Here is a 13181-nt window from a genome sequence, read left to right on the forward strand (position 1 = left end):
AGTCAAGGTTAAAGTCGCCGCACAGAGAATTAAAGGGAACCTGTCTTTTTTTTTTTTTTTTTTTTTTTTTCCTTTTAAAGAGATGTACATCTTTAACCCCTTCTAGCTCAGCCGTGTTGTCGCTTTAGGGAGGTTCGTTCAGCTGACCACTGTCGGGAGCACTGATACTGATAGGCTCAGCAATGGCATGCAATGCCAAGCTGCTGCTAACAAAGCAAACAGAATATTGGCATTAAAAAGGGGATCAATTTCAGAGATAAAACGCTAATTCTCCCGCTCTACAAGACTCTGGTCCGGCCGCACCTGGAGTATGCTGTCCAGTTCTGGGCACCAGTCCTCAGGAAGGATGTACTGGAAATGGAGCGAGTACAAAGAGGGGCAACAAAGCTAATAAAGGGTCTGGAGGATCTTAGTTATGAGGAAAGGTTGCGAGTTCTGAACTTATTCTCTCTGGAGAAGAGACACTTGAGAGGGGATATGATTTCAATTTACAAATACTGTACTGGTGACCCCACAATAGGGATAAAACTTTTTCGCAGAAGAGAGTTTAACAAGACTCGTGGCCACTCATTACAATTAGAAGAAAAGAGGTTTAACCTTAAACTGCGTAGAGGGTTCTTTACTGTAAGAGCGGCAAGGATGTGGAATTCCCTTCCACAGGCGGTGGTCTCAGCGGGGACATTGATAGTTAAAAAAAAAACTATTAGATAAGCACCTGAACGACCACAACATACAGGGATATACAATGTAATACAGTGGAACCTCGGATTACGAGCATAATCCGTTCCAGGAGTATGCTCATAATCCAGAGTACTCGCGAGTTTTCCCATTGAAGTCAATGGAAACGAAAATAATTTGTTCTGCATTGACTCCAAAGGGATGCAATACCGCATGCGGCCAGAGGCAGGGAGGCGCCGGAGAGCCTCAGAAACGGCCGAAAAGGCCCAAGGGACACTTCGGCTGACCTTGGCAAACCTCGGAAAGACTCAGTTCACGAGCCTTCCCGAGGTTTGCCGAGGTCAGCCGAACTGTCCTCGGACCTTTCTGTGCATTTCCAAACGCCGACGATCTGTGCTGTTCGGCTCCGGCGCCCCCCCCCCCCCCCCACTTCAGGCCAAAAGCGGTACTGCACACCGCTTTTGGCCTGAATCCTGCTAGTTTTGTGAGACAACACTCGCAAACCGAGTTAGGATTTTTAGAAATACAGTGCTCGGATTGCGAAACGCTCGTTAACCGCGTTACTCGCAAACCGAGGTTCCACTGTACTGACACATAATCACACACATAGGTTGGACTTGTGTCTTTTTTCAACCTCACCTACTATGTAACTATGATACTGCCGATTCATCCTGTACCGTGCTGCCTTATTGTTCCCCCTGTAGCACTGCCAGCTCCCCCCCCCCCATCTCTCCGGCTTTCCCTGCAGGGTGATCCGTTCATGTGTCTGTCCCCTTCTCCACCACTGTCCGGGCATCCCTGCCCCCTGTGATTGGCTGTCACAGTGGTCACACGATCAGGAGCCAGTCTCACCAGCCATCGATCTTGAGTGTGTTTGACAGCTCGGTCACCCATGGACGCATATGTACAGAGGGCTAAGAGGGTGGACTGTTCTACATGCTGCACATACCCTTCAATGAGCAGCGCGGGTATAAGATGCAGATATGATCGCTCTAATAAAACAAAACCGTTTCTAATTTTGCATTTATAAATGTATAAATCGGGGTCGGCCATGTTTACCGATTTACATACGCAGGATGTGCATTCTGATTAGTAGGGCTGCCCAGCGATCGCACTGTACTAATTCTCTCTTTCCTGATCTGTCGGAACCAATAATGGTGGCCTGTCTTGTCAATTATTTTATCACAGCCAGTCATAAAAGTTTGTGTTTTTAATATTGCATGGTTGCTGACAGTAAATCTACCGTGGACTCCGCTGGTGAGATAATGCCCCCTCCTACAGGTTGAGAACCAGGGAGCTAGGGGGGTTCAATACACTACACCCCTCCCCCTCCCAGAAACTGAAATGTTATTACAAGGTGGAGTTGACCTGTAATTTGTCAAATGTGTTTTCATAAATGTGATCCTGTTCTGCTTCCCTCAGATGCTCTCTCCTGAACTGTGAGGTCGTCTTTGAGATGTTAAATCGCTCGCTGGAAGATGACAACGCTTGTGTGAAACTGGTGAGGAGAAGACGGGGAACTGCACCTCTGAGAATCCCTTTTCATGTCACCCAATCCCCTCTCTATGTATATAATCATAGAAGTACAACAGGGGACTCCGGCATCCCGTTTCCCAATGGTTGGGGGATTGCTGGCTGCATTTATCTGTTCATAGAGGACTCAGTACTTCACTGCCAGTCCGAGGTCATGCCACTGTAGACCTACCAGCTGCCGGTGCCACTTTCTCTGCGTCTTTGTGTGTTCCTCCCACACAAGTCAGGGCAATGTTTCCCAATTCAGTGTTTCTCAACCTTTATGGTCGCAGCACCCTTTACAACTATACAAAATCTGGAGGTACCTCAGTCTACAGTGTGAAATATGTAAATGTTAGTCATCAATGGGATGATATACACAACCATCTAGATGACATCCCCACCCATCAGAGGTCCCTCATCACATTAGAGCTCCACTATATATCAGAGCCCCCCCCCCATTCACATCAAAGGTCCCCCCCCTATCACATCAGAGGGTCCCCCCCTATCACATCAGAGGTCCCCCCCTATCACATCAGAGGTCCCCCCCCTATCACATCAGAGGTCCCCCCCTCATCACATCAGAGGTCCCCCCCTCATCACATCAGAGGTCCCCCCCATATCACATCAGAGGTCCCCCCCATATCACATCAGAGGTCCCCCCCCCCCATCACATCAGAGGTCCCCCCCCCTATCACATCAGAGGTCCCCCCCCCCCATCACATCAGAGGTCCCCCTCCATCAGATCAGAGTCCCCCCCCCCCATCAGATCAGAGTCCCCCCCCCGAGTTTCCCCCCCTATCACATCAGAGGTCCCCCCCCCCTATCACATCAGAGATCCCTCTTATAACATCAGAGATCCCCCCCATCACATCAGAGGTCCTCCCATCAGATCAGAGTCCCCCCCCCCCCCATCAGATCAGAGTTCCCCCCATCAGATCAGAGTTCCCCCCCCATCAGATCAGAGTTCCCCCCCCATCAGATCAGAGTTCCCCCCCAATCAGATCAGAGTTTCCCCCCCCATCAGATCAGAGTCCCCCCCCCCATCACATCAGAGGTCCCTCCATCACATCAGAGGTCCCTCCATCACATCAGAGGTCCCTCCATCACATCAGAGATCCCCCCCTCCATACATCAGATGTCCCTCCATAACATCAGAGCCCCCCTCCCATCACATCAGAGGTCCCCCATCACATCAAAGGTCCCCCCCATCACATCAGAGGTCCCCCCCCTATCACATCAGGGGTCCCCCCCTATCACATCAGAGGTCCCCCCCTATCACATCAGAGGTCCCCCCCCTATCACATCAGAGGTCCCCCCCCTATCACATCAGAGGTCCCCCCCCTATCACATCAGAGGTCCCCCCCTCATCACATCAGAGGTCCCCCCCATCACATCAGAGGTCCCCCCCATATCACATCAGAGGTCCCCCCCCCATCACATCAGAGGTCCCCCCCCCCATCACATCAGAGGTCCCCCCCCCCTATCACATCAGAGGTTCCCCCTCCATCAGATCAGAGTCCCCCCCCCCCCCATCAGATCAGAGTCCCCCCCCCGAGTTTCCCCCCCTATCACATCAGAGGTCCCCCCCCCCTATCACATCAGAGATCCCCCCCCATCACATCAGAGATCCCCCCCATCACATCAGAGGTCCCTCTTATCACATCAGAGGTCCTCCCATTAGATCAGAGTCCCCCCCCTCCCCCATCAGATCAGAGTCCCCCCCCCCCCCATCAGATCAGAGTCCCCCCCCCCATCAGATCAGAGTCCCCCCCCCCGAGTTTCCCCCCCCCCATCAGATCAGAGTCCCCCCCCCCCCCCCATCAGATCAGAGTTCCCCCCCCCATCAGATCAGAGTCCCCCCCCCCCATCAGATCAGAGTTCCCCCCCCCATCAGATCAGAGTCCCCCCCCCCGAGTTTCCCCCCCCCCATCAGATCAGAGTCCCCCCCCCCATCAGATCAGAGTTCCCCCCCCCATCAGATCAGAGTTCCCCCCCCCATCAGATCAGAGTTCCCCCCCCATCAGATCAGAGTTCCCCCCCCCATCAGATCAGAGTTCCCCCCCCCCCCATCACATCAGAGGTCCCTCCATCACATCAAAGGTCCCTCCATCACATCAAAGGTCCCTCCATCACATCAGAGGTCCCCCTCCCATCACATCAGAGATCCCCCCCTCCATACATCAGATGTCCCTCCATAACATCAGAGCCCCCCTCCCATCACATCAGAGGTCCCCCATCACATCAGAGGTCCCCTATCACATCAGATCCCCCCCCCATTTCACATCAGAGCTCCCATCACATCACATCAGAGATCCCCCTATCGCATCAGAGGTCATCACATCAGAGGTCCCCTCCCATTATATGAGGCCCCCCTCCATAACACCAGAGCCCCCCCTTCACATCAGAAGTCCCCCTATCACATCAGATGTCCCCCCTTCACATCAGAGCTCCCATTACATCTGAGATCCCTCTATCACATCAGAGGTCCCCCCATCACATCTGAGGCCCCCCTCCCATCATATCAGAGATCCCCCTATCACATCAGAGGTCCTCCCATCACATCACATCTGAGGCCCCCCTCCCATCATATCAGAGGTCCTCCCATCACATCAGAGCTCAACTTTATGTCAGAAGCCCCTCATCATATCAGAGGTTTTCCCCCTGACATCAGGTTTCTCCCTTCAGGTCAAAGGCCCCCAATGACATCAGAGTCGCCCCTATACATGGGTTACATCACACCAGAGCCTCCCCATCAGCACAGATTAGCACAATGAATGAGCGTATGAATGGAGCTGCACATCGCTGTTCTGGAAAGGTGAATCAATTTATTTCTTTTTAGCACATCAGAGAACGCTCCACACCAGCGCTACCTACAGCCACATTTCACCCCCAGTTGGGGCATCTACACTTAAGCCCCAGAAGGGGGCGTAACATTCAAGAGGTGCTAGTGTGAAGTGTTCTCTAATGTGTTGAAACACTAAAGTTGATTCCAGCTTTGCGCTGCTTCATTCATCCATACTGAACTGCTGTGTGTTCGAAATGTTGGGTCAATCTATAATCCAGGTTGTATTTTCTTGCAGCGCTCCATGTGTGCTATCGCTTCCCTCATGACCTCTGACTTGTTGTCACATGACCACATGTTGGCCGTAGTGAGATGCAACCTGCAAAAACTAAGCGGAGGACCCACAGGCCCGGTGATGGACAAAGCCAGGAAGGTGAGGCTCATAGTTTTACTAAAGCCGTGTGTATTTTTTTTATAAACATGGTGAAGACAAACATATCACAGGGTGAGAACTGATCACTTCCAGAACGATCCAGACACACGTTGCCAGCCTTGCACCGCTGCAAGCTGCTCCTTCCTCTGCACCGATCCCATCAGTTCCCGGTCAGGGATCACAGACAGAGTCATAACCTCATCACTACACTCCCCGGGACTAGATGTCCTGTCTGTTCTAGGGATAACATGCATGTATACCGCATCACATGCACCGTCGCATGTACAGGCAGCACGAAATACATACACAAGACACGCCTCTGCTCCTCCTTCAAGGAAAGTGATTGTTAGCAGCATCTGAATTCGTGCCTGGTCTGCTTCCCTTGCAGATGAGACAAAGCAAGAGGTACACTTTAATCCCAGCCCCCGCAGCTTCCTTTTCACTCCCCAACTGCTGGGAGTAAGAAATAGAAAGCCTGTGTAAAGCTCTAGTTGAATTTCCTGCTGGAGCTTACAGAGTGCCGAGCACTCACTCACTGCACCAATACTGTCACATAGAAGGGGTCATGTGCTCCTCAACACCCCAAAGTACTGGGCATTTTCTTTGCTACCCTTGGCTGACTGGAGCAGAGAAGGAAAGGATGAGTATGTATGAATATATGGCCCGGCCAGCAGCTGCTTGGATTCAACTGCTGCTCAGGTGACAATTGTTTCCCAGATGTTGGGCAGGAAGCTGTTGACTAGGCCTCCCATTGAGGGACTATCAGAGAGTTTTTCACAGTGTATAGCTTCAGTTGTAAGCTGATGGTGACTTCAGTTTTAAAAATGTGTGCCCAGTAATTATTTAGTGCAGGTCTCACTAGGAGACAGGAGTAGAGGAGCATGCTCCAGTACTGTCTTTCTGACAGTAACTCTGGGGACAGACTAGAAGACGGTGGGAAAACTGGGGGGTAGAGGGATCATACTGGAAGATACTGGGAACACTGGGCGTATATGGATCACACTGGAAGACATTAAGGGTACAGGGATAACACTGGAAGGCACTGGGAACACCAGGGGTACAGGGATCACACTGGAAGGCACTGGGAACACCAGGGGTACAGGGATCACACTGGAAACATTGGGAGTACAGGGATCACACTGGAAGGCACTGGGAACACCAGGGGTACAGGGATCACACTGGAAACATTGGGAGTACAGGGATCACACTGCAAGGCACTGGGAAAACTGGAGGTTCAGGAATCACACTGGAAACATTGGGGGTACAGGGATCACACTGGAAGGCTCTGGGGGTACAGGGATCACACTGGAAGGCTCTGGGGGTACAGGGATCACACTGGAAGGCACTGGGAACTCTGGGGGTACAGGGATCACACTGGAAGTCATGGAAGATACAGGGATCACACTGGAAGTCATGGAAGATACAGGGATCACACTGAGGGTACAAGGATCACACTGGAATTCACGGAGGGTACAGGAATCACACTGGGGGTACAGGGATAACACTGGAAGTCACCGGGGGGCAGGGGTACAGGGATCACAAATCTGTAACCCTAATGATTTAAATACTTTCATTTTAGAGGATTTTTATTGACAATCTAGCTTTGATAAATACTTGGCTATCACGGCGTGTACACAGTCATCATCGCCATCTTTTGATTCTGCGAGTCCTTAACTTTCATAAAACATATGGTTGGGGGAGGTCCATTACAAACTTGAAATGCTGTGGAGATGGCAAAAAAATAGTGAAAAATAGTAAAAAAAAAACATTCCGAACGCTTGACGTGAGAATCAGGAGGCGGAGCCTGGCAGTGAAAGGGTTAAAGTAAACTTGCAGGAACCAATCACAGTCTAAGAGTGGCTCTCGTGTCTGTAAATTGTTTTTTTTTTTTTTTTTTGCTTTTCCACAGATCCTGCTCCAGTTTGAAGCACTTACCGAACATTCTCCTAGACGTGAAGCTTCCCAGCATGCTCTGGTACCAGCCCCACCCCAGAGGAGTCCCCTGGACCTTTTAAATGACATTGTACCCCAATCAGAGGAGGAGACCCTACTGGCCCCATCCCATGTCTCCCCTTCCCCCTCTCCAGAACGGACTCTGGCTCTTGATAATTGTAGCACGTCGAAGGAAGGCCAAGTTATGGACCCGGAGACATTGGCCCCTGATCGGGATCCTGGACCTCACCTGAACGGCGTGCACGGGTGTCTGTCGCTGTTTGATGGAATGGATTTGGTGACGCCGGTGCGGAGTGGTGCGAAAACCAAACCGGCATTAGAGCTTTCCGTTACAAAACTTCACACGGATTCAGAATTACAGCAGAGAACTGCCCAGCCGTGCCTCCCCTCTGCATTCTCTTTCCTGAACACATGAGGGCGCACTAACCTTCACACACAGCGCCCCCCTCTGGTGTGGACTAGTATCTGCAGCGCATTGCATCTGTAAAATGATGGCGAATCTGTTTGGTGATCAAGCAAAATAATTCAAGGCCGCGGCGCCCTGGACTGCCCCGCCGGTGCAGGAGTACCCAGGGTGCACTGAGTATTAAAGTCTAAGTAAATCCAATCACTTCCGTCTCATGTCAGCTTTAATGTGTTCATGTCATTTCAAATGGCCACTTCAGTTGTTTTAAGTCAGAGGCTTTCATTAGAATAATTCTGGTGATCCTTCCATGAAGATCCTTATTCCAGAACTTCCTATAGTCAGGTGACAACGCTCTGTCCCTGTCTACCAAGTGTGCCCCTGTGTTGTCACCCTGTCACACAGACGTCTGATGGAGACAACAAGTGGCCATTTTACACAGACATGGTCCACTGTTGTCACCAACAGGAAACCCGCCCTGAGCAATGCCGTGCAGCCATCACTGGAGTTCAGCAGCACTGAGATGCAACGGATGTGTTAGCGAGTATATTCATTAAAAAAAAAAAGGAATGACAGTTGTAAAGGTCACACCATGCTTTATCAAACTAAATGTCGTTTGGTGAGAGTGGTGGTTAACAAGCAGAGCCAGAATTAAAGCTGAACTCCACGCATAAAAAAAAAAGCCAGTTTCACAGTCATGCGTTGTATTTCTTTACTGAAATCTGATTTTTAGCCTAGCTTAGCCCAGAAGAAAGCAATTCATGGAGTTTGCTGATTTTTTTTTTTTTTTTGGATAAAAGTAGTAAAAAATTTTTGGCTCTTTATAAGGCATCTCTTTTCCCTAGTTGGGATTCATATATACCAGTCAGGGTCTGTATTATATGATCTTGGATAGGACATGAGTGATGGAACCTTGGCCATCATGGCCCCTCTGGTAGGCTCATAGTGTGCTCTGACCAGGACATAGACAGGAAGGAATCACTTGACCCCTATGGGAGGTACAAAGTGATCCCTGACAAGGTCATGGACAGGAAGAGATCGCATGGACCCTATGGTAGGTTCATAGTGATCTCCGAGCAGAACATAGACAGGAGGGGATCTCATGACCCCTATGGTAGGTTCATAGTGATCTCCAAACAGGACATAGGAAGGTATCACATGGGCCCTATGGTAGGTTCATAGTGATCTCCGACCAGGACATAGTCAAGAAGGGATCACATGGCCCCTATGAGAGGTTCATAGTGATCTCCAACCAGGAAGGGATCACATGGGCCCTATGCTAGGTTCATAGTGGTCTCTGACCAGGACATGGACAGGAAGGGGTCACATGGCCCCTATGGAAGGTTCCTAGTGATCTCTGACCAGGACATAGACAGGAAGGGGGCAATATGGTAGGTTCATAGTGATCTCAGACCAGGACATAGCAAAGAAGGGATCGCATGGACCCTATGGTAGGTTCATAGTGATCTCCGAGCAGAACATAGACAGGAGGGGATCTCATGACCCCTATGGTAGGTTCATAGTGATCTCCAAACAGGACATAGGAAGGTATCACATGGGCCCTATGGTAGGTTCATAGTGATGTCTGACCAGGACATAGACAGGAAAGGGTCCCTATGGTAGGTTCGTAGTGATCTCCGACCAGGACATAGTCAAGAAGGGATCACATGGCCCCTATGAGAGGTTCATAGTGATCTCCAACCAGGAAGGGATAACGTGGGCCCTATGGTAGGTTCATAGTGATCGCTGACCAGGACATGGACAGGTAGGGGTCACATGGCCCCTATGGAAGGTTCCTAGTGATCTCTGACCAGGACATGGACAGGAAGAGTTCACTATGGTAGGTTCATAGTGATCTCCGGCAAGTACATAGCAAAGAAGGGATCACATGGACCCTATGGAAGGTTTCTAGTAATCTCTGACCAGGACATAGACAGGAAGGAGTCACTATGGTAGGTTCATAGTGATCTCAGACCAGGACATAGCAAAGAAGGGATCACATGGACCCTATGGTAGGTTCATAGTGATCTCCGAGCAGAACATAGGAAGGTATCACATGGGCCCTATGGTAGGTTCATAGTGATCTCTGACCAGGACATGGACAGGAAGGGGTCACTATGGTAGGTTCATAGTGATCTCAGACCAGGACATAGCAAAGAAGGGATCAAATGGACCCTATGGTAGGTACATAGTGATCTCCGAGCAGAACATAGGAAGGTATCACATGGGCCCTATGGTATGTTCATAGTGATCTCAGACCAGGACATAGCCAAGAAGGGATCACATGGCCCCTATGAGAGGTTCATAGTGATCTGCAACCAGATCAGGTCTGTTGGTTAGCCTCTGCTGTTTTTTATGGGCATCTGAATGGTGACTACTTGAATGGGGCACCAGCGCTACTTCTTTGACACTCACCTAAAAGGTATTTCCACTTTTACAGCCATATTTGGATAACACCTACTTTATATCTGTTATATGTTCTCATTCACAGAGTAAAACTTAAAAAAAATTGTAAAGTTTGCTGCTCACCTTTTTAAAGGGGGAATCGCATGCAAAAAAAATGAAAAAAACAAAAAACATGGCCCCTACAATGGGGGTAGGAGCGTGCACCCCCTCCACTCCTGAGCCATACTGGACCACATGCCCCAAACATGGGGAGTGGACCTTGCAAAGGAAGACCCCCCTGACAAGGCACCTCCCCATGTCGAGGGCATGTGGTCTGGTATGGGCAAGAAGGGTGGTGCATGCTCACCCGCCTCACCCTCTTTCCTGGCCTGCCAGGATGCATGCTCAGGAGGAGGTCTGGTATGAATTTTAGGTGGTCATGTTTCTTTTTTTTTTTCTCCATGGGGTTTCACCTTTAATGGTGAGCAGCAATTTTTACAATTTTCTTAAAGCTATGCTATGTGAATGGGAACACGTAACAAATATAAATTAGGTGTAAAAAATGTGGCTGAAAAATTGGAAATACCTTTTAGGTGAGCTCAGTAGATGAAGCGTTGGTGCAGGGACCTGTCTTGGTACAGCCATACCTGGTCCCTGGGAGGGCTGATTGCCATTTCCTCCAGATAGCTGAGATGGCAGACCCCAATAGGTTATAAATGTTTCTTCAAGCTGTACCTGGTCCTCAGGAGGGCTGATGACCATCTGTTTACTGGAAAGGCAACCGCCACCAGTGTGGGGACCTCTGTTGGTGTAGCTGTACCTGGTCCTCGGGAGGGCTGATGGGAAGACCATCTGTTTACCTGGGGGGCTCTTAAAGATATTCTTACACTTCTTCTCCTAAGAAGAGCCCATGGTCCTGCCTGTAAATTCATTGCTAATAGATTTATAGAGGGCTGCTGGGAGGACATTTTGGTTACTGGAGTGGCAGCCGCCACCAGTGTAGGAACCTGTGTTGTTACAGTCATATCAGGTTCCTGGGAGGGCTGAAGGGAAGACTCTTCGGTTGCTGGAGTGGTAACCGTGAAGTCCATCAGATCTGCCAACAGCAAACTACATGGTGCCAGGCCGTGCCTGTGTATAGGCTGATTGGATACTTCATCTCTTTTTATTGGGTAGATTTGTAAATCTGATGATTTTTATGTTTCAATCATTTTTTCTAATCTTTATATATATATATATATATATATATATATATATATATATATATATATTTATTTATTATTTTATTTTTATTTTTTTGAACAATGTCAGTTGTTTTTAGCTGTGAGCCGAGAATACCAGTCACTTTACTTGTAAAGTAGTGAGTGTACAGCTTGTATAACAGTGTAAATTTGCTGTCCCCTCAAAATAACTCAACACACAGCCATTAATATCTAAACCGCTGGCAACAAAAGTGAGTACACCCCTAAGGGAAAATGCCCAAATTGGGCCCAAAGTGTCAATGCTTTGTGTGACTAGCATTATTTTCCAGCACTGCCTTAACCTTCTTGGGCATGGAGGTCACCAGAGCTTCACAGGTTACCACTGGAGTCCTCTTCTACTCCTCCATGACGTCATCACGGAGCTGGTGGATGTTAGAGACCTTGCGCTCCTCCACTTTCTATTTGAGGATGCCCCACAGAGGCTCAATAGGGTTTAGGTCTGGAGACATGCTTGGCCAGTCCATCACCTTTACCCTCAGCGTCTTTAGCAAGGCAGTGGTCATCTTGGAGGTGTGTTTGGGGTGGTTATCATGTTGGAATACTGCACTGTGGCCCAGTCTCTGAAGGGAGGGGATCATGCTCTGCTTCAGTATGTCACAGTACATGTTGGCATTCATGGTTCCCTCAATGAACTGTAGCTCTCCAGTGCCGGTGTTCTGCCGAGAAAGTTCCCCTCGGCGGATAAGGACCCCCCTGTACTGCGCAGGCGCAGCGCTTGCGCAGTACGAGCCGCCGGAAATAGCCGAAGTTGAAAAGCTGTAAATCAGCTGTACACGGTGCCTGTAACTCGGCACTTTTTTATCGTACCTCTATGTCCACTTGGATGGTGGGGCTTGAACCTGGACTCAGGGCGCAGGCGCCGTGTATAGCTGACTCAAGGTTTTCAGCTTCGGCTATTTTCGGCGTCTCCATAGTCCTTCGTACTGCGCAGTACAGGGGGGTCCTTATCCGCCGGGGGAACTTTCTCGGCAAGACACCGGCAGCACTCATGCAGCCCCAGACCATGACACTCCCACCACCATGCTTGACTGTAGACAAGACACACTTGTCTTTGTACTCCTCACCTGGTTGCCCCCACACACGCTTTTCACCATCTGAACCAAATAAGTTTATCTTGGTCTCATCAGACCACAGGACATGGTTCCAGTAATCCATGTCCTTAGTCTGCTTATCTTCAGCAAACTGCCTGCTTTCTTGTGCATCATCTTTAGAGGAGGCTTCCCTCTTGGACGACAGCCATGCAGACCAATTTTATGCAGTGATCCCCCCCTGGTGATCTTTGATCTCCGACATGCTGTTCAGGTAGATCTCCACCTCCTGAAAGGTTGCCTCCCACTGTTTTAGCCACTTGAAACATGAAAGTATCTTGGTGCGCGGTGGAAGCCTCAGGTGGTAGTGGGGGGAGCCCCAGGTTAACCTTTGCATCGGGGCCCACAAGCTTTAAGGTACACCTGTGGGCAGAGGGCACAGGACACTACAGTGGGGGATGATGTGAAGGGTGGCAGAGGACACTGCTATGGAGGGGGGGGGGGGGTACAGGACACTAAAGTGGGGAGGAATGTGATGTCAAGAGGTCACTACAGTTGGGGGGGGGGGGGGGGGTGATGTGAAGAAGGGCACAGGACACTGTTAAACCGTGAGTGTGTGTGTGTGTGTGGGGGGGGGGGCGGGCAAGACACTATGCTGTATTTATTGGGGGCTTGATAGTCATTTTCCCCTCCTTACCCAGGGATCTTCTCAACCTCTGAAAGGTTACCTATCCCTGATCAA

The 13181-nt window shown here is 49.8% G+C and overlaps 1 protein-coding gene across 4 annotated transcripts in view; it reads left to right on the plus strand.

The window, feature by feature from the left end:
* The window catches only part of TEPSIN (TEPSIN adaptor related protein complex 4 accessory protein), a 54070-nt gene that overhangs the window by 36740 nt on the left and 4149 nt on the right, over positions 1-13181 (plus strand). For 2 of the 4 annotated variants that reach the window (XM_073606867.1, XM_073606869.1), the window contains exons 11-13: positions 2101-2179; positions 5274-5408; positions 7318-7971. In XM_073606867.1, coding sequence (XP_073462968.1) covers positions 2101-2179; positions 5274-5408; positions 7318-7776 — 673 coding nt within the window. In that variant the 3' untranslated portion in view covers positions 7777-7971. Of the gene's footprint in view, positions 1-2100; positions 2180-5273; positions 5409-7317; positions 7972-13181 lie in introns of those variants that run through there. The other 2 variants (XM_073606868.1, XM_073606870.1) reach the window with 1 other exon arrangement.

The sequence above is a fragment of the Aquarana catesbeiana genome, linkage group LG12 (assembly GCF_042186555.1).
Source record: "Aquarana catesbeiana isolate 2022-GZ linkage group LG12, ASM4218655v1, whole genome shotgun sequence".
Lineage (NCBI taxonomy): Eukaryota > Metazoa > Chordata > Amphibia > Anura > Ranidae > Aquarana > Aquarana catesbeiana.